Source organism: Coregonus lavaretus, assembly GCF_964263955.1.
Source record: "Coregonus lavaretus genome assembly, chromosome: 28".
NCBI classification, from domain to species: domain Eukaryota; kingdom Metazoa; phylum Chordata; class Actinopteri; order Salmoniformes; family Salmonidae; genus Coregonus; species Coregonus lavaretus.
This window is the reverse complement of record NC_140015.1, coordinates 16,592,710-16,614,589: the sequence shown is the minus strand read 5'-3', so window position 1 is coordinate 16,614,589 and position 21,880 is coordinate 16,592,710. Positions and strand designations below refer to the sequence as shown.

Here is a 21,880-nt window from a genome sequence, read left to right as displayed (position 1 = left end):
GAATGGGAGAAGGTCATGTGGTCTGATGAGACAAAAAAAAAAAAATAGAGCTTTTTGGTCTAAACTCCACTCGCCGTGTTTGGAGGAAGAAGAAGGATGAGTACAACCCCAAGAACACCATCCCAACCGTGAAGCATGGAGGTGGAAACATCATTCTTTGGGGATGCTTTTCTGCAAAGGGGACAGGACGACTGCACCGTATTGAGGGGAGGATGGATGGGGCCATGTATCGCAAGATCTTGGCCAACAACCTCCTTCCCTCAGTAAGAGCATTGAAGATGGGTCGTGGCTGGGTCTTCCAGCATGACAACGACCCGAAACACACAGCCAGGGCAACTAAGGAGTGGTTCCGTAAGAAGCATCTCAAGGTCCTGGAGTGGCCTAGCCAGTCTCCAGACCTGAACCCAATAGAACATCTTTGGAGGGAGCTGAAAGTCTGTATCGCCCAGCGACAGCCCCGAAACCTGAAGGATCTGGAGAAGGTCTGTATGGATGAAGTAGAGTACAGATGTGAGAAAGAGCTGGTCCTGGGACCAGAGGGACCACAACCTTCTGTCATGTCATCACAGCATCTTCATTTTCCTGTTTACTGTAAGTCTTTTTGTTTTCTTTTTGGGGCTGTTCAATGTTGGTCCTGGAATGCCGAAACACTTCTGGTTTTCATCCTCTCCTTCTAACAATGGACTAATTCAGACCTAGGACACCAGGTAAGAGCAATTAACTACCAGGTAGAAACAAAAAAACAGAAGTGTTTCTGGCCTCCAGAACCGGACTTGAACAGCCCTGCACTAAAAGGACCTTTTAAAGGGCTAAGGGACTTTTTCATTTCACATTCTTCAAACGATCCTAAAGTGATGTCATTGACCCTATTGTTTGACGTTAAGGTCAGTCTGCAGTGCCTGTAGTCTGTATCACTGGCATGAACTGTCATCTGCCAAAACAGTGGTCAAATCCTTGGTTGCTGCACCCATTGCCACTAGCGGCAGGATGTGGGGACTGCTGACTGAGGGGAACTGTAGTTCTGCCTGGATGACAGCTTGCGGTGGCTCATCTTAAAGGGGAAGGCAGCCATTATTTTGGTCTGCGCCATATTGCCTGACAACTCAAACTGAATTCTTACACTGCTCTATGTTTGTTACAAACCTCAATCTAAAACTGCCATCGTTGAAGTTGTTTGTGGTGACGTCAAAATGAGTGGTGTTCTACAACACAAAGTAATCAGCGATTGGATCATCTCTAACCAATCAGGTACTCAGATCCAGACTCATTGCGGAGAAGAAACTAACGTCTGTGAGCGTAGCGTAGCATTTCAAATCAAATCAAATCAAATGTTATTGGTCACATACGCGTGTTTAGCAGATGTTATTGCGGGTGTAGCGAAATGCTTCTGCTTCTAGCTCCGACAGTGCAGTAATATCTAACAAGTAATATCTAACAATTTCTCAACATATACCCGATACACACAAATCTAAGTAAGGAATTAATTAAGAATATATACAGTACCAGTCAGTTTGGACACACCTACTTATTCAAGGGTTTTTCTTTATTTTTTACTATTTTCTACATTGTAGAATAATAGTGAAGACATCAAAACTATGAAATAACACATATGGAATCGTGTAGTAACCAAACAAGTGTTAAACAAATCAAAATATATTTTATATACTTCAATTAGCCACCCTTTGCCTTGATGACAGCTTTGCACACTCTTGGCATTCTCTCAACCAGCTTTACCTGGAATGCTTTCCAACAGTCTTGAAGGAGTTCACACATATACTGAGCACTCGTTGGCTGCTTTTCCTTCACTCTGCCATCCCACTCTTCCCAAACCATCTCAATTGGATTGAGGTCGTAGGATTGTGGAGGCCAGGTTGTCTGATGCAGCACTCCATCACTCTCCTTGGTAAAATAGCCCTTGCAATGCCTGGAGGTGTGTTGGGTTATTGTCCTGTTGAAAAACAAATGATAGTCCCACTAAGCCCAAACCAGATGGGATGGCGTATCGCTGCAAAATGTGGTGGTAGCCATGCTGGTTAAGTGTGCCTTGAATTTTTAATAAATCACAGACCGTGTTACCAGCAAAGCATCCCCACACCATAACACCTCCTCCTCCATGCTTTACGGTGGGAACTACACATGCGGAGATCATCCGTTTACCCACACCGCGTCTCACGAAGACACAGCGGTTTGAACCAAAAATCTCAAATTTGGACTCCAGACCAAAGGACACATTTCCACTGGTCTAATGTCCATTGCTCGTGTTTCTTGGCCCAAGCAGGTCTCTTCTTCTTATTGGTGTCCTTTAGTAGTGGTTTCTTTGTAGCAATTCGACCATGAAGGCCTGATTCACACAGTCCCCTCTGAACAGTTGATGTTGAGATGTGTCTGTTACTTGAACTCTGTGAAGCATTTATTTGGGCTGCAATTTCTGAGGCTGGTGAACTTATCCTCTGCAGCAGAGGTAACTCTGGGTCTTCCATTCCTGTGGCGGTCCTCATGAGAGCCAGTTTCATCATAGCTTTTGATGGTTTATGTGACTGCACTTTAAGACATTTTTTTTCCCGTATTGACTGACCTTCATGTCTTAAAGTAATGATGGACTGTCGTTTCTCTTCGCTTATTTGAGCTGTTCTTGCCATAATATGGACTTTGTATTTTACCAAATAGGGCTATCTTCTGTATACCCCCCTACCTTATCTGTTACGCTATGGTTAAACCCAGCACTCAGAGAAACAAAACACGACTAAGGGAGTGGAAGAAACAAAAATTATTTTAATAAAAGTTCAATTTGTCTTAGTCCAAAAAACAACTGAAGAAAAGGAACAGAGTGGGCTAGTCGGCTCCGGAGGAAGGAGAGGCTGAGGCAGGCAGGCAGGAAGGCATGTCTGAACTGAAGACAAAACAAACGACAGGTTAAGGAGAGTAAAAAGCCAGGCTGAAGACAAAGACAATATAACTATACTGGTGAGCCAAGTTACCGCTCTAGTAAGAACAACGATCTGGCGCCGGTGGAGAGCCATGCCCAGGAATTAGTAGTGCAGGTTGATGAGAGAATAGGATGCAGCTGCGTAGGTAGGAATCACTGGAAACAACCTGCAGCTGCACAGGAGAGGCAGATCCTGAGCACGCCCCCCGATCCACTCCAGACACACCCACATAATGGGGACAAACACACATACAGATACAACAGACAAAGAGGGGACAAAACAAGGAGGAAGGGAAACAGAAAAGGGAGAGACAAGCTGCCCACATAACAGTACCCCCCCCTCAATGGTCGCCACCTGACGACCCACCAGGCCTGTCAGGGTTGTCATGATGGAAGTCCGTGATCAGCTGAGGATCCAACACAAAACGCTTAGGGACCCAAGACCTCTCCTCTGGTCCATAACCTTCCCAATCGACTAGGTATTGGAGACCCCTACTCCGCCTCCGAGAGTCCAGGAGCCTACTGACGGTGTAGGCCGGATGGTCGTCAATGAGGCGAACAGGTGGAGGTGGATCTGCCGGCGGACACAAAAGGCTGGAGGACATAGGTTTCAGTTGGGAGACGTGGAAAGTAGGGTGTATCTTCATGGCTGAAGGCAACTTCAAACGAACCGCAGCGGGGTTAATGATGGACTCCACCACAAACGGACCCAGGTACCGAGGAGACAGCTTGCGTGATCTGGTACGAAGAGGTACGTTCTTAGATGACAGCCAAACCTCTTGACCAGGATGAAACACAGGTGCGGGAGTCCTGCTCCTATCCGCTGTCGTCTTGTTCCTGTCGGTGGTCCGAAGCAACGCTTCCCGAGCGTCGCTCCACACTCTCTGGCAGCGGCGGAGGTTCTCCTGAACCGAAGGAACAGCCAATTCCTTCTCCTGAGCAGGAAACAGAGGGGGTTGATAACCCATGGTAAATTCGAAGGGTGAAAGGCCGGTGGCAGAGGTGGTGAGGGAGTTGTGGGCGTACTCTATCCAAGGCAGATGTTTGGCCCAGGATGATGGATGTTGAGCAGCCACACAACGAAGGGTTGCTTCGAGGTTTTGATTGGCTCTTTCTGTTTGACCGTTGGTCTGGGGATGAAACCCTGAGGACAGACTAACGGAAGCACCCAAAGCAGAACAGAAAACCTTCCAAACACGGGAAGTAAACTGTGGGCCTCTATCAGATACGATGTCCACAGGTATTCCATGGGGACGGAATACATGTTGGACTAGGAGGTCCGCTGTCTCACTGGCAGACGGTAATTTTGGTAATGCTATATAGTGAACAGATTTAGAGAATCTGTCCACAATGGTAAGTATAGTATCATTACCTTCAGACTTGGGTAGGCCGGTGACAAAATCCATGGCTATGTGGGACCAGGGACGGCTGGGAACTGGGAGGGGTAGCAGCAGGCCCGAAGGGGACTGATGGGAGGCTTTGCCCCGAGCACAGGTTGAACAGGCTGCCACAAAAGCCCGAATGTCAGTTTCCATTGAAGGCCACCAAAAATGTCTCCTAAGCAGCGTCAACGTGCGTCTCATCCCAGGGTGACCAGCAAAACGGGAGGTGTGAATCCACTGCAACACCTGAGACCGGACCGTCTCAGGAACAAAGAGTAGGTTGGGAGGTCCATCACCCGGTCCCGGGTCCGTGGCAAGTGCAGTCTTCACAAGAGACTCGATCTCCCACTGTACTGCCGCCACGACGCATGAGGAAGGCAGGACTGCCTCAGGCTCGCTGGTCTCCGAAGGGTCAGCAAACTGGCGGGACAAAGCATCTGGTTTAACATTTCTTGACCCCGGTCTGTATGTAAGAATAAAGTTAAACCTACTAAAAAACAGGGCCCATCTGGCTTGGCGTGAGTTGAGTCTCTTAGTGGCTTGGATGTAAGCCAAGTTTTTGTGGTCTGTCCAGACCACAAACGGCAGTTCAGCTCCATCCAGCCAGTGCCGCCATTCTTCCAGTGCTAGCTTGACCGCCAGCAGTTCCCGGTTTCCAACGTCGTAATTCCGTTCTGTGGGTGACAATTTCTTGGAGAAAAAAGCACAGGGGTGAAGCTTTTGGTCAGTGGGGGAGCGCTGGGAGAGGACTGCTCCCACACCTGAGTCTGACGCGTCCACCTCCACAACAAACTGCAGAGAGGTATTGGGGTGTATCAACACGGGGGAGGTGGAAAACAGTTCCTTCAAAACCCCTACCGCCTGCTCCGCCTCAGGGGACCACAGAAAAGGGACTTTAGGGGATGTGAGTCTAGTAAGGGGTGCCACCACTTTACTAAAACCCTTAATGAATCTACGGTAGAAGTTAGCAAAGCCCAAAAATCGTTGAAGTTGCTTACGGGTGGTGGGTGTGGGCCATTCCGTCACTGCCCGGATCTTCTCGGGGTCCGCCTTCACCTGCCCGCTCTCAATGATAAAACCAAGGAACGATGTAGACTGTTTGTGGAACTCACACTTTTCTGCTTTGACGTACAGCTTGTTCTCCAAGAGCCGTTGAAGGACTTGACGGACGTGTGACTCATGCTCCTCGGGTGACTTGGAAAAAACAAGAATATCATCCAGGTATACAAAGACAAAACGGTTCAAAAAATCCCTAAGAACATCGTTCACCATGGCTTGGAAAACAGCAGGGGCGTTTGAGAGCCCAAAGGGCATGACCAAATACTCAAAATGTCCCAGTGGAGTGTTGAAAGCGGTTTTCCACTCATCTCCCTTTCGGATTCGGACAAGGTGATAAGCGTTCCTGAGGTCGAGCTTGGAGAAAACTGTGGCGCCATGCAGAGGTTCAAAAGCAGAGTTGATGAGTGGAAGGGGATACTTGTTTTTAACAGTTATGTTGTTTAAACCCCTGAAATCGATACAGGGGCGTAACGACTTGTCTTTCTTTTCCACGAAAAAGAAACCTGCACCCAAAGGAGACGACGAGGGACGGATTATGCCCGAGGCCAGAGAATCACCAATATACTGCTCCATTGCCTCTCTTTCCGGTCGGGACAGATTGTATAAGCGACTAGAGGGCAAGGGAGCACCAGGAAGCAGTTCAATAGGGCAATCATAAGGCCTATGTGGTGGTAGAGACAGCCTTGTCCTTACTGAAAACCTCCGCTAAGTCATGGTATTCTTTGGGGACAGATGACAGATCGAGAGGAGCTGAGGGATGAGTTGGGTTACTCTTAGTGGGGGGAACCGCTGACCTAAGGCACTCTGAATGGCAGTTAGTGCTCCAACTGAGAATGGTGTGACGTGTCCAATCAATTTGTGGGTTGTGAAGAGCCAACCAGGGGAAGCCAAGGATTAGGGAGGTAGCTGAGCCAGACATAACTCTTAACTGAATGCTTTCACAATGATTGCCAGAAATCACTAGGGAAACGGGGGTGGTTTGATGAGTTATCTCCGCGAGGAGGCGCCCATCAAGGGCTGTGACCCGAATGGGGGTAGGTAGTGGCTCCATGGGGATACGAGCTTGTGTAACGAACTGGTGGCTAATAAAGTTGTCTTCTGCACCTGAGTCTATGAGAGCTGAGAGTGGTAGGGAATGACTCTGGAAACGTAAGGTTACAGGTACTTGTAATCGGGGAATGATGGGTTCAGGATCTAACTCTGGGCTCGCAAGTAGACCCACCGTTACGAGCGAGCCTTGTCTTTTGGTCGCTTAGGGCATGTAGCCAGAATGTGTGTGGCATCTCCACAGTACAGGCACTCACCCGCCTGGAGGCGCCGTTGCCGCTCTGCTGGAGGTAGTCGAGCTTGACCCACTTGCATAGGTTCCTCCTCTGTGCTCGGGATGGGATCAGGAACAAGAAGCTGCCGGCTCCGGGGAGGCGAGACTCGAGTGGTTGAAGGCTGGGGAACTCGTCCTCCTAGATGTGGCCGACCGCCTCTCTCCCGACGCCTCTCCCGCAACCGGTAGTCTAGCTTAATGGACAGGGAAACGAGAGAATGTAAATCATGTGGCTCATCACGAGCAGCCAGTTCATCCTTAATGGCTTCATTCAAACCGTTTAGAAATGCTCCTTGAAGTGCCACATTGTTCCACTTGGAGTCCGCTGCCAACGTCCAGAACTCAATAGAGTACTCAGCCACACTGTTAGAACCCTGCCTCAAATTAAAAAGTATCTTGGAGGAATTACCCACATGGTCAGGATGGTCAAAAACGGTCTTCAATTCAGCAGAAAAATCAGCAAAAGTCAATCCAGTCAAAGTTTGATTTGAGCACACAGCCTCAGCCCAAACCAGAGCTCTCCCTCTTAACAGCCCCAGAACATAATGTACCTTAGAGGAATCAGTAGAAAACGACAGTGGTCTCTGCCGAAAAATCAAGTCACACTGAAGCAAAAATCCCCGGCACTTGTCCAATTCTCCATTGAACGGTTCAGGCGACGTGACCGGGGGTTCCCGATGGAACGAAGCCTGCATAATGTCAGAGGAAACAACTTGGGGTGCATCAAACTGGGGGTCAGAGAGAGATGGAGAACTGATAACAGACAATTTAGAGACTTGCGTAGTTAACTGAGTCACCTGGTTCAGCAGTTGATGATTATCTTCCAAAAGAGTCCGAATCAATTGGTCATGCTGTCCTAGCAACGTTCCTTGAGCCTGGATAGCTTGTTGGAAGCTGTCTTCGTTTGCCCCGTGCTGTTTCTCTGTTGGGTCCATGGCCAGATCGTTCTGTTACGCTATGGTTAAACCCAGCACTCAGAGAAACAAAACACGACTAAGGGAGTGGAAGAAACAAAAATTATTTTAATAAAAGTTCAATTTGTCTTAGTCCAAAAAACAACTGAAGAAAAGGAACAGAGTGGGCTAGTCGGCTCCGGAGGAAGGAGAGGCTGAGGCAGGCAGGCAGGCAGGCAGGCAGGAAGGCAGGCAGGCAGGTTAGGAGGTATGTCTGAACTGAAGACAAAACAAACGACAGGTTAAGGAGAGTAAAAAGCCAGGCTGAAGACAAAGACAATATAACTATACTGGTGAGCCAAGTTACCGCTCTAGTAAGAACAACGATCTGGCGCCGGTGGAGAGCCATGCCCAGGAATTAGTAGTGCAGGTTGATGAGAGAATAGGATGCAGCTGCGTAGGCAGGAATCACTGGAAACAACCCGCAGCTGCACAGGAGAGGCAGATCCTGAGCACGCCCCCCGATCCACTCCAGACACACCCACATAATGGGGACAAACACACATACAGATACAACAGACAAAGAGGGGACAAAACAAGGAGGAAGGGAAACAGAAAAGGGAGAGACAAGCTGCCCACATAACATTATCACAGCACAACTGATTGGCTCAAACGCATTAAGAAGGAAAAAAATTCCACAAATTAACTTTTAAGAAGGCACACCTGTTAATTGAAATGCATTCCAGGTGACTACCTCATGAAGCTGGTTGAAAGAATGCCAAGAGTGTGTAAAGCTGTCATCAAGGCAAAGGGTGGCTATTTGAAGAATCTGTTTAAAAAACATTTGTTTACTACATGATTCCATATGTGTTATTTCATAGTTTTGATGTCTTCACTATTATTCTACAATGTAAAAAATAGTAAAAATAAAGAAAAATCCTTGAATGAGTAGGTGTGTCCAAACTTTTGACTGGTAGTGTACATATATGGACGAGCGATGTCAGAGTGGCATGGACTAAGATACAGTAGAATAGTATAGAATACAGTACATACAGTTGAAGTCGGAAGTTTACATACACCTTAGACAAATACATTTAAACTGTTGTTTTAACTTGGGTCCAACGTTTCGGGTAGCCTTCCACAAGCTTCCCACAATAAGTTGGGTGAATTTTGGCCCATTCCTCTTGGCTGATTTCTTTTGACTTTCCCATGATGTCAAGCAAAGAGGCACTGAGTTTGAAGGTAGGCCTTGAAATACATCCACAGGTACACCTCGAATTGACTCAAATGATGTAAATTAGCCTATCAGAAGCTTCTAAAGCCAAGACATCATTTTCTGGAATTTTCCAAGCTGTTTAAAGGCACAGTCAACTTAGTGTATGTAATCTTCTGACCCACTGGAATTGTGATACAGTGAATTATAAGTGAAATAATCTGTCTGTAAACAATTGTTGGAAAAATTACTTGTGTCATGCACAAAGTAGATGTCCTAACCGACTTGCCAAAACGATAGTTTGTTAACAAGAAATTTGTGGAGTGGTTGAAAAACTAGTTTTAATGACTCCAATCTAAGTCTATGTAAACTTCCGACTTCAACTGTACTGTGAGTAATACAAGATATGTAAACGTTATTAAAGTGGCTAGTGTTCCATTTCTTAAAGTGGCCAGTGATTTCTAGTCTATGTCTATAGGAAGCAGCTTCTAATGTGCTAGTGATGGCCGGAGCAAGGAGTTTGGGTAGCCAGACACGGACTAATGGTGTCCAACAAATCAAAAATTCAAAACGATCACAACATCAATTTGCATGTGTTTTGTCTCTCCTACCTACCAATTGGCTTCATTGTGCTGTTAATTTAACGGCCCGCTGAAAGGTCTCTGTCATTTTTTCCCTTATACTGTTACTATACTTATTGAGATATTACGCAGTAATATTATGAGTACTATGAGAATTATGAGTACATAACCCATAACCTGAGCTGCACTGTTAAGGGTTATCCTGTACCTGAGGTAATCTGGTACAATATAAAGAGTATTTAAAATCTTTCAATTGATTTAGCGGTGCTTCATTGAGCTTATCTGTGCAATGGAATCATTTACATTTACATTTATGTCATTTAGCAGACGCTCTTATCCAGAGCGACTTACAGTTAGTGCATACATTATTCTTTTGGTTTTTTTTTTTTTCATACTGGCCCCCCGTGGGAATCGAACCCACAACCCTGGCGTTGCAAACGCCATGCTCTACCAACTGAGCTACTGTCACGGTCGTCTATGTCGTCTAAGTATGACCAAGGCGCAGCGTGTCCAAGAAACATGACTTTATTAAGTAAACGTTATAGAACTACAAAACAAAAGACGACTCAATGAAGTCCACGGTACACTGACCGAAACGGAACAAAAACCCACAACTCCCACAGGAAAACATACAGATAAATATGGCTCCCAATCAGAGATAACGAGCCGACAGCTGACACTCGTTACCTCCGATTGGGAGTCATTGACCAAACCTAGAAATGAACCCCACAGAAATGCAAACATAGAAATACACCCAAATACCCAACAAAACAAAATACACCCTGGCTCAAATACAAAAGTCCCGGAGCCAGAGTGTCACAGTACCCCCCCCTAAAGGTGCGAACTCCGGGCGCACCAGCATACAGTCTAGGGGAGGGTCTGGGTGGGCGTCTGTCCACGGTGGCGGTTCTGGCCCTTGTCGTGGTCCCCACCCCACCTTAGTCACTATCCGCTTCCGTAGCCTCCTCCACATGACCACCCCCCAACTAAACCCCACTGGATTAAGGGGCGGCACCGGACTAAAGGGCAGCACCGGACTAAGGGGCAGCACCGGACTAAGGGGCAGTACCGGACTAAGGGGCAGCACCAGGATAAGGGGCAGCACCGGGCTAAGGGACAGCACCGGACTCAATGGCGGATCCTGGCTGGCTGGCTCTGGCGGATCCTGGCTGGACAGCTCTGGCGGATCCTGGCTGGACGGCTCATGGCTGGCTGAAGGATCTGGCTGCTCATGGCTGGCTGACGGATCTGGCTGCTCATGGCTGGCTGACGGATCTGGCTGCTCCTGGCTGGCCGACGGATCTGGCTGCTCATGGCTGGCCGACGGATCTGGCTGCTCATGGCTGGCTGAAGGATCTGGCTGCTCATGGCTGGCTGAAGGATCTGGCTGCTCATGGCTGGCTGACGGATCTGGCTGCTCATGGCCGGCTGACGGATCTGGCTGCTCATGGCTGGCGGAAGGCTCTGGCTGATCCTGTCTGGCGGAAGGCTCTGGCTGATCCTGTCTGGCGGAAGGCTCTAGCGGCTCCGGTCTGGCGGACGGCTCTGAAGGCTCATGGCAGACGGGCGGCTTTGCAGGCTCAGTCCAGACGGCCAGTTCAAGCGCCTTTGGGCAGACGGGCAGTTCAGGCCCCGTTGGGCAGACGGCAGACTCTGGCCGTCTGAGGCGCACCGTAGGCCTGGTGCGTGGTGCCGGAACTGGAGGTACCGGGCTGAGGACACGCATCTCAGGGCTAGTGCGGGGAGAAGCAACAGGGCATGCTGGACCCTGGGAACGCACATAAAGCCTAGTGCGGGGAGAAGGAACAGGGCATGCTGGACCCTGGGGACGCACATAAGGCCTAGTGCGGAGAGCAGCAACAGGACGCACAGGACTCGGGGAACACACAGGAGGCTTGGTGCGTGGTGTAGGCACTGGTGGTACTGGGCTGGAGCGGGGAGGTGGCGCCGGAAATACCGGACCGTGCAGGCTTACTGGCCCCCTTGAGCACTGAGCCTGCCCAACCTTACCCGGGTTGATGCTCCCCGTCGCCCGACCAGTACGGGGAGGTGGAATAACCCGCACCGGCCTATGTGGGCGAACCGGGAACACCATGCGTAAGGCTGGTGCCATGTACGCCGGCCCGAGAAGACGCACTGGTAGCCGGATGCGTTGGGCCGGCTTCATGACATCTGGCTCAACGCTCACTCTAACCCGGCCGATACGTGGAGCTGGAATGTACCGAACCGGGCTATGCCTGCGTACAGGAGACACCATGCGCTCTACTGCGTAACACGGTGTCTGCCCGTACTCTCGCTCTCCACGGTAAGTCCAGGGAGTAGGCGCAGGTCTCCTACCTGACTTCGCCACACTCCCTTTAAGCCCCCCCCCCAAGAAATTTTTGGGTAGTACCCACGGGCTTCCAGCCTTGACTCCGTGCTGCCTCCTCATACCGCCTCCTCTCGGCTTTAGCTGCCTCCAGCTCTTCACGAGGGCGGCGATATTCTCCCGGTTGTGCCCAAGGACCCTTTCCAGCCAGTATCTCCCCCCATGTCCATGAATCCTTTGGAGCTGGGTCCTGTTGCCGCTTGACACGCTGCTTGGTCCTATTATGGTGGGTTTTTCTGTCACGGTCGTCTATGTCGTCTAAGTATGACCAAGGCGCAGCGTGTCCAAGAAACATGACTTTATTAAGTAAACGTTATAGAACTACAAAACAAAAGACGACTCAATGAAGTCCACGGTACACTGACCGAAACGGAACAAAAACCCACAACTCCCACAGGAAAACATACAGATAAATATGGCTCCCAATCAGAGATAACGAGCCGACAGCTGACACTCGTTACCTCCGATTGGGAGTCATTGACCAAACCTAGAAATGAACCCCACAGAAATGCAAACATAGAAATACACCCAAATACCCAACAAAACAAAATACACCCTGGCTCAAATACAAAAGTCCCGGAGCCAGAGTGTCACAGCTACCTCCCTGCCGGCCATTCCCTCCCCTACCCTGGACGACGCTGGGCCAATTGTGCGCCGCCCCATTGTCTCCCGGTTGCGGCCAGTTACAGCAGAGCCTGGATTCGAACCAGGATCTCTAGTGGCACAGCTAGCACTGCGATGCAGTGCCTTAGACCACTGCGCCACTCGGGAGACGCAATGGTCCCAAAAGTGCAAACCCCACCCACGTAGCAATCCAGACAGGCCCAAGCAAATATGCAAAGTATTTTCATGAAAATGTAAAAAAAACTATTTGAACCCAGGTCTTCTGTCTATATTTGTATTTTCTATATCAGTGCTTGTTGCATTTTGGTCTTATTATGCTCATGTGACTCTCGTGCCTCCAGTCCCGCCACAGGATATTCTGGAGCTGAAGGACACAGAAGTTGATGTTGGTTCCCGTACTGGGCTGAAGTGCTCCTCCAATGGGAACCCCCGGCCAGAGTACTCCTGGACTTATCACCGGGCTCCCAATGTAAAGTTGAAGAATGATGGGGTGTCCCTACTGACCATCGAGCAGGCCACAGGGGAGAACATCGGGTACTACACATGCTACGCCAGTAATACCCTGGGAAAAGTCTCTAAAAGAGCCAGGGTCTCTGTCAGAGGTAAGACCTTCTCCAATTTTAATACATTATTGGATTTTGCCTGTCCGGACGCTCAAAGCGCTTTACATATTAAGGGGGACACTCACCTCATCAGCCTCTGTCATCAAAACGTCCAGGACATTGGTAATGTAGGCTAATGACACTCTTGGCTCAGGTCTACCATGTCTCTCTCTATGGTGCTACAGTGGCTTGCGAAAGTATTCACCCCACTTGGCATTTTTCCTATTTTGTTGCCTTACAACCTGGAATTAAAATGGATTTTTGGGGGGTTTGTATCATTTGATTTACACAACATGCCTACCACTTTGAAGATGCAAAATATTTTTGGGGGTGAAAGTCAATCATTTGTAGAGCCACCTTTTGCAGCAATTACAGCTGCAAGTCTCTTGGGGTATGTCTCTATAAGCTTGGCACATCTTGCCACTGGGATTTTTGCCCATTCTTCAAGGCAAAACTGCTCCCGCTCCTTCAAGTTGGATGGGTTCCGCTGGTATACAGCAATCTTTAAGTCATACCACAGATTCTCAATTGGATTGAGGTCTGGGCTTTGACTAGGCCATTCCAAGACATTTAAATGTTTCCCCTTAAACCACTCGAGTGTTGCTTTAGCAGTATGCTTAGGGTCATTGTCCTGCTGGAAGGTGAACCTCCGTCCCAGTCTCAAATCTCTGGAAGACTGAAACAGGTTTCCCTCAAGAATTTCCCTTTATTTAGCGCCATCATCATTCCTTCAATTCTGACCCGTTTCCCAGTCCCTGCCGATAAAAAACATCCCCACAGCATGATGCTGCCACCACCATGCTTCACTGTGAGGATGGTGTTCACGGGTTAATGAGAGGTGTTGGGTTTGCGCCAGACATAGTGTTTTCCTTGATGGCCAAAAAGCTCAATTTTAGTCTCATCTGACCAGAGTACCTTCTTCCATATGTTTGGGGAGTCTCCCACATGCCTTTTGGCGAACACCAAACGTGTTTGCTTATTTTTTTCTTTAAGCAATGGCTTTTTTTCTGGCCACTCTTCTGTAAAGCCCAGCTCTGTGGAGTGTATGGCTTAAAGTGGTCCTATGGACAGATACTCCAATCTCCGCTGTGGAGCTTTGCAGCTCCTTCAGTGTTACCTTTGTTCTCTTTATTGCCTCTCTGATTAATGCCCTCCTTGCCTGGTCCATGAGTTTTGGTGGGTGGCCCTCCTTTGGCAGGTTTGTTGTGGTGCCATATTCTTTCCATTTTTTAATACTGGATTTAATGGTGCTCCGTGGGATGTTCAAAGTTTTTGATATTTTTTTATAACCCAACCCTGATCTGTACTTCTCCACAACTTTGTCCCTGACCTGTTTGGAGAGCTCCTTGGTCTTCATGGTGCCGCTTGCTTGGTGGTGCCCCTTGCTTAGTGGTGTTGCAGACTCTGGGGCCTTTCAGAACAGGTGTATATATACTGAGATCATGTGACAGATCATGTGACACTTAGATTGCACACAGGTGGACTTTATTTAACTAATTATGTGACTTCTGAAAGTAATTGGTTGCACCAGATCTTATTTAGGGGCTTGCTAGCAAAGGGGGTGAATACATATGCACTCCCCACTTTTCCGTTATTTATTTTAAAGAATCTTTTGAAACAAGTTATTTTTTTCATTTCACTTCACCAGTTTGGACTATTTTGTTTAAATAAAAATCCATTTAAATTACAGGTTGTAAGGCAACAAAATAGGAAAAACGCCAAGGGGGCTTAATACTTTTGCATGGCACTGTATACTCTATGTCTATGTGCTGTATTCACAGTTGCATTTGTGTCATCTTTGCTTAAGCCTACTGGACATTATGTCATGGTTCAGTGATGCATTTGGATATGATAGTCTATTATAATATGATAATATCACAATTTCGTGACATCAAATATGACGAGGAACATGAATTGAAATAAATATTACTGGACTCTCCCTTTAATACCAGAAATAAAACTGAGCTCAACCAGTATCTTACTGGAGAGAAAAAAAACAGTATGCCTACAGCTTTGTTTTCCCAAATTCATCTCTGCTTTCTGAAATGTCGTTATTTATAGCCTAGATAACCTTTTTTATAGCCTAGATAATGTTTTTTGATGTGGTTTCTCGTTCCATCATTGAATAACACATTTAGAAACGGCCTGGCCCTCCATAAAGGCGCTGGTGCTTGTGGGGGAGGGTTGGTTCCTATTATGTTTAAGAGGGAGTGGAGTTGAGGGATAGAGTGAATGTGCCGTGCTGGCTGCACTTTCGTTAAATAAGTCAACAAGTCGGCGCCGCGCGGCTGCAACTTCCAGTGAACTGGAGGAAAGCACTCGAGTAGATATATTCAGAGGCTGCTAGATAACGGGCCGCTAGACATTCAGACGGGTTACAAAGCCTCTGAAGAGCTCAGGCAATGAAGGATTTGTACCTAAATCGTCTTATTTCAATCGCTTTGACTTTGGAACTGTTGTTGCTGTTGAATGGGTCAGAATCAAGTAAGTTTTTGTCGCGCACTGAACGGGACGTCATCGGTGTTGTCCACTGTAGGAAATGTTAATGTTCTCGTCGTCATACAAATTGCTGACAACTTTATTTTGCCTATCCAAAAATATGATGAGAAAAAAATACCACACTAATAAACGCACATTGTTGAGATGAAAGTGGCTACAAAGGTAGATATTGACTTATATGGGATAACCTGGCACTGGGCTCTCTGATTCTGAGAGAGTCAACTTCATGTATAGAAATATTATTCCTAGGTATTTTATTCATATTCATGAATCCAGCAATAGTGTTAAAGAACAAGGGAAGTGCGTGCACACACACACACTAGACCCCAGTTCATTGAATAAATCATTGTTTAACTAGTTGAAGTTACATTGAAGTTACATAGATATGTGCTTTATGCAATGTTTGTTGTGAAGTATGTTACTTTGTTGTGAAGTGGGTTATATAATTGTTGGAGCTTATTAGGGAAGGGACAGTGACATAAAAGCTGCACTAAAGAATGGGAGGCAAAAAACGTCACTTTTTGTGAAGGAAGGGTACCCTTCCTGACTCATTTTCCTGTATTTTGGTCTACTGAGTCAATGGCGGCTTTAGTTCCAGTTGCATGTCACATTTGACCACCCTTTTCCTTTTTTGCTGCTGGTCATTGAAATATGATGTGATTTATTGTTGGTTATTACCAGGTATTTAAATGATGTAATTCATTATCTCTCTTTTCTCCTAACTCTGTAGGTGCAGAGCCGGTATGTCCTATGAAGCTGAGCACTGAGAGTGTGGTGGTGGAATATGGATCTCCAGTCTCAGTGTCATGCAGCAACACAACTAGTGTTGAAGAGATCTACTGGACCACAGGTCCCCAAGTTGTCAATGATACTACCTGGAGTGTTGTGGAACTCCTAGACTGGGACATAAGGCCTAGTTGTAATGCAACCTTTCAGGGGATTGGAAGATGCAGTATACCTCTGCACATCACACTATACAGTAAGTGAAGATGCTGTCTTCCTCATTCTCTATGTCAGAAGAACAATGGGACTTGTTGTCGCCATCCGTAGTGGGTATCCTCTGTATCTGGTGGGTATAATATATTATACTGTATATTGTATTATATGAACATTGTGAATGGCATTTCATTTTCCTGTTGTACCGAAACAAATTGTGACCCCAAAACCACAATACGTACCGAACCGTGGGTTTGGTGAACCGTTACACCTCTATTGTTCACGATATGCTCTTACACATATTTACTGTCTCTTTTTTACTGTTTCATATTAACTTCTAGTTTTTTTTTAAAGGTTGGATTTGATCTTGGAACACTAATAAGTCTGAAAATTGTCTTCCACAGAGACTCCAGACAGAGTGTCCATCTCTGTTCTGAGCCACTCTGGACCCATGGTGGAGGGGACAGTGTACCAGCTGCAGTGTGGCATCCAGAACATCGCTCCTCTACAGAACCTGGTTGTGAAGTGGTACAAAGGGAATGAACCCGTAGATAATATAACTTACAGTAACATCATTAAGACACCAGTGAATGTGTCAGCTACTCTGATGATCACCCCCAGTAGAGATGATGATGGAGCTCAGTATAGATGTGGAGCAGAACTGGACCTGGGACCAGAGGGACCACAACCCCATCCTTCAGTGACATCAGAACCTCTCAACATTACTGTGCACTGTGAGTTGCAGAGAACTGTTAATATATAGAAACCACACTAACGTTGCATAACATGTGTGATAATGCAATGTCCCAATGCACATTCCATAAATGCCTAATATTCTACGGTGAAGTCTCACTCCACTCCACTTGTAATGTTAGGAGAAATTAATCAAACGTGCAATTGTGTTTGTCTCCTTCACTGCAGTAATTCATTTAAGAAACCACCTGACTTTATACTCTCTCTCTCTAAGATAAGCCATGCATCAATGCATCTCGACTGCCACTGAGGATACCTGTGTTCAGGGGCTATCCTGAGGAGTTAGTGTGTGAGGCTGAGGGTTACCCACAGCCCAGGATACAGTGGCTCTATGACCCAGCGAAGCATGTTAGTGAGGCGGGAGGCAACCTGACTGTCTCTGAGGCAGGGCTCTACAACTGCACCGCCACCAACGATGTGGAGACTAGCTTCATTGTGGTAGAGGTGGTTTTAAAAGGTAATGGAACCTTTATTAAACTGTATTAAACCCTTTATTAACCCATGATTTACTGTTTATGAACATCTTGTAGGATGATTCTTCTGGCTGGTGTAGCTTTCTGTCTGCTTCCTCCTCCCATCTCTCTGGTCTCCTTTCTCTGTCTGTGTCTGCTATTCATGGGTTGACTGATTAATGTTCTCTGAACAAATGTAATTATTAACTTTTAACTAAGCAGTTTTTCTCATATGTCCTTTATCCTTTGAGCTATCCAATACCTCTTAGTTACTGCTTTCTGAACTGCTCTCCTCCTGCCACATTCTGTAGTCAGATACATGTAGTACATCTATGTTGTGTGAGGGAGTTTGAACCAAAGCTGCAAAACATGAGGAGATGATGAGGAGACAGTATATTTTTATGCACATATAAGACCAGGTATCAAACACACTCATTGGGAAGGTCCCATGGTGAAGCTATAGATCAGGCATCAAACACACTCCTTGGGAAGGGCCCATGGTGAAGCTATAGATCAGGCATCAAACACACTCCTTGGGAAGGGCCCATGGTGAAGCTATAGATCAGGCATCAAACACACTCCTTGGGAAGGGCCCATGGTGAAGCTATAGATCAGGCATCAAACACACTCCTTGGGAAGGGCCCATGGTGAAGCTATAGATCAGGCATCAAACACACTCATTGGGAAGGGCCCATGGTGAAGCTATAGATCAGACATCAAACACACTCCTTGGGAAGGGCCCATGGTGAAGCTATAGATCAGGCATCAAACACACTCCTTGGGAAGGGCCCATGGTGAAGCTATAGATCAGGCATCAAACACACTCCTTGGGAAGGGCCCATGGTGAAGCTATAGATCAGGCATCAAACACACTCCTTGGGAAGGGCCCATGGTGAAGCTATAGATCAGCCATCAAACACACTCCTTGGGAAGGGCCCATGGTGAAGCTATTGACCGTTTGTCAGAGTGCTAGGTAGAACTGAGCATCATCCATCATTCATTGAAGAGTGTTGGGTGAAGTTGTTGAATATTTGGCAGTTTAGCTCAGTGCTGACTGTTGCCTTGTAGAATAGTATTTCAAGGGTAAAGTTAAGTGATGTCCCCACTCTTATGGTAGATGTTGTAGATCTACTCTGACTGGCGGGATCATGTAATATTATGTTAAGTGATTCGTGCTTATTCTTTCCTGTTGGTGGAAGTAGGATAAATCAGTGTATTGACTCACCTCTATTTGAAGGTGACAATGGTTCAGTCTGAGGTGGCGCCACAACGTTAACAGAGTGTGATGGATTGATGGGTGTTTGTTGTTTTGTCTCTCTTGTCACAGAGGACTACCTGCCCCTCATAGCGGGCTTCGTGGCCTTCATGGTCGTGGTCATCTCCGTCATCTTTGTCTTAATCTACTCCATCTACTACAAGAACACCAAGATGGGCCGCTACAGCCTAAAGAACGCCAAGCTCAGCAGCACGCCCAACGGCAACGTAGCGCAGGACGGTGGCCGGGACATTCCGCTCCCCATAACTAAACTGTCTCAGCCAAACATCTACTTCTAGGAGGATGAGTTGTATTGGGTTGTCTATGGGATGGGCCACTCTGAATGAAGAGCCCTCTTTCCCCAATGAGAGACTAAGTGGTTGAGGTGGTTGAGGGACTGGTAGCAACTCATTCAGCTGGCAGACTCAGGTCTGGATTGTGATAGTTAGGAGTGTCTCCTGACTCTCCTCCAACCTCCCTATGCTTCATATGCACTCCCTTTCCTCTTTAGCACTAAGATTTTAAGTACAAATCAGTCCCTCTTTTTCCCCTTCTCCTGGAGAACCTGATGAGGTATAATCACCTTTTATTTTAGTGTGAGCTATATGATCTATTTACCATCAAAGTGTAGCTGATGTTTTCTCTGAAGGACAAGAAGAAGATGCAGCAAATGGACAAGGTGAAATCCCTCTTTGGAAAACAGCTTTATTGAAATGTATTTTTTATATGACTGGTTTTGGAAAAACTGGTTTGTGTTGCATAAGCACCAACAAGTGAATTCTGATGTCATTTTGAATGTCTTTTTTTAGTTTGGTCTGATGACAATGTAATTGCTATCACATTATGTTATTGCTTGAAGAGCAGCACATGGTTGAAATTGTGAGAATGTCCCTTTTGCTTGGATGTGATGTCTTGCTCGTGACAAGAAGCTTGGAGTGTAAACCTACAGTACAGTGGAGGCTGCTGAAGGGAGGACGGCTCATAATAATGGCTGTAACGGAGCGAATGGAATGGCATCAAACACATGGAAACAAAGTTTGATGTATTTGATACCATTCCACTGATTCCGCTCCAGCCATTACCACGAGCCCGTTCTCCTCAATTAAGGCGCTACCAACCTCCTGTGCTACAGTATATACACACAACCTCTTTAGGTTGTGAGCACAATGATCACTGAAACCAATTAACTTAGCCTACGTGAATATGAAGAGTATTATTTCCCCAGAGTGCAAATTATACCGTGAAATTCAGGTGGTCTCAATTTTTTTTACGGGAGTTCCTAACATTTATTTGGGGCCTAATAGTAAAGATATATTTTAACGGTAAACATGTATTACCTTTTAATGTGGCATGAACACAACCAGTCATGATGGTTTCATCTGATTCTCAAACAAATCACTTCAAAATGTAAGTTACCTGTGCATTTTTGTCCACTCCAAATGAATACCAACTTCCAAACAGTGCACAGGCAGAGTAGAGAGATGAATGCGATTGAAAGAACCTGAACCAATTGAAAGTGGTTTAAACCAGTGGGGAGATCATTTAGGGGAGCTCATGTCTCATTTGGGGGTCAAAGCTACTCTGTTACTACTCTACACTGCTTCTACTCACCCAGCACTGCATCTGGAGTGTTCAGTGTTTTAACTGCATCGCTGTAATGCCTGACTGCATGTGGATTCTGAATGTGTGGAAGGGGCAGTTGGTGTGTGGTTGCCTCTTCCTGTAAACAGATTGAATCAAGCCATTATTATCAAATGTAGGAGTCAAGAGAAAGCCTGGAGATCAAGAGTAATGTCAATACGTTTTAGGTCCCACTTCACATTGAGTGGCCTAAAACCTTTGTAATTACATGGTAGTTACATTGTTACATAGTACTTACAGCTGTTATACATTTTTTTATACAGTTACAAGTATGTAACAGTTTGTAATTACAAGGTGCCCATATACACTCACCGGCCAGTTTGTTAGGTACACCACCCCGTACACGAAAATGGATCGCTCCTACAGACAGTTAGTCACGTGGCCGTGGCTTGCTATATAAATTAGGCAGACAGGCATCGAAGCATACAGTTAATGTTTGATTGAACGTTAGAATGGGCAAAACAAGTGACCTAAGCGACTTTGAGCATGGCACGCCAGATCCAGTATCTCAGAAACGGGTGCCCACGACCCATCCTGCCTGATGTCAACGGTACAGGCTGGTGGCGGTGGTGTACCACTGTCCAAGCTGCAGCAACTGCGTGATGCCATTGCGTCAGCATGGACCAACATCCCTGTGGAATGTTTCTGACTTGTAGAATCCATGTCCCGAATAATTCAGGCTGTTCTGGAGGCAAAGGGGGTCTGACCCGGTACTAGATGGGTGTACCTAATAAACTGGCCGGTGAGTGTATGGAACTACAATATAAATGCATACGTTTTAGGCCACTTCATGTAAACTCAAAGCCTTTTGTGTATGTAATATAAAATATAGAACTGTATATTTATTAAAGTCTGTAAAAATGAGTGCCTCAACATTTAAGGGCCCTTAGAGTACATGGAGAATAGATTGCAAAGAAGGGGGCTGATAGGGAAGAAGAGAACAATTCATATTGTACAAAGGGATAGTCAGTGTCGATTTTCTATCAATATTGGTCCTCTGGTTAGGAGAGAGAGTATCTCCCTTGACCCCCTTTCGCCACTGTATGTAGCCTACACAAAATTTGTATTAATCTTTTGTATAATATTGCTTTGAGTTATCATTAAAATATGGAGTTTTTATAATGATAATTATTGTTTTATTGTGAAAATGACTGAAAAAAACTATCGAGCAAAATGTGTTAATATTTCTCTAAAAATATGTCAGAAAGTAAATTATATATTTACAAATATTTTTTAACTGTTACATTTGTGCCCACAAAATGTAAATTAGGCCCCTATGTCTTTTTATAGCCCTAGTAGGCCTAGAGGATACCCCACACTACAGCATTTCTTTGGTGAATTTTGTGCGCCCCCTGGAGATCAATTTATGAGTATT

The 21,880-nt window shown here is 46.3% G+C and overlaps 1 protein-coding gene across 1 annotated transcript; it reads left to right on the top strand.

Annotated features, from left to right (window-relative positions):
* Positions 1-278: 278 nt before the first annotated feature.
* On the top strand, positions 279-21,633 carry LOC311103896 (vascular cell adhesion protein 1-like; the record flags this gene model as incomplete). The annotated part of the gene is made up of 6 exons (XM_084145526.1): positions 279-591; positions 12,709-12,969; positions 16,199-16,447; positions 16,809-17,138; positions 17,372-17,614; positions 18,937-21,633. The coding sequence occupies 6 exons, from the start codon at positions 279-281 to the stop codon at positions 19,161-19,163; spliced, it is 1,623 nt and encodes a 540-aa protein (XP_084001652.1). The 3' UTR covers positions 19,164-21,633.
* Between the last annotated feature and the right edge of the window lie 247 nt (positions 21,634-21,880).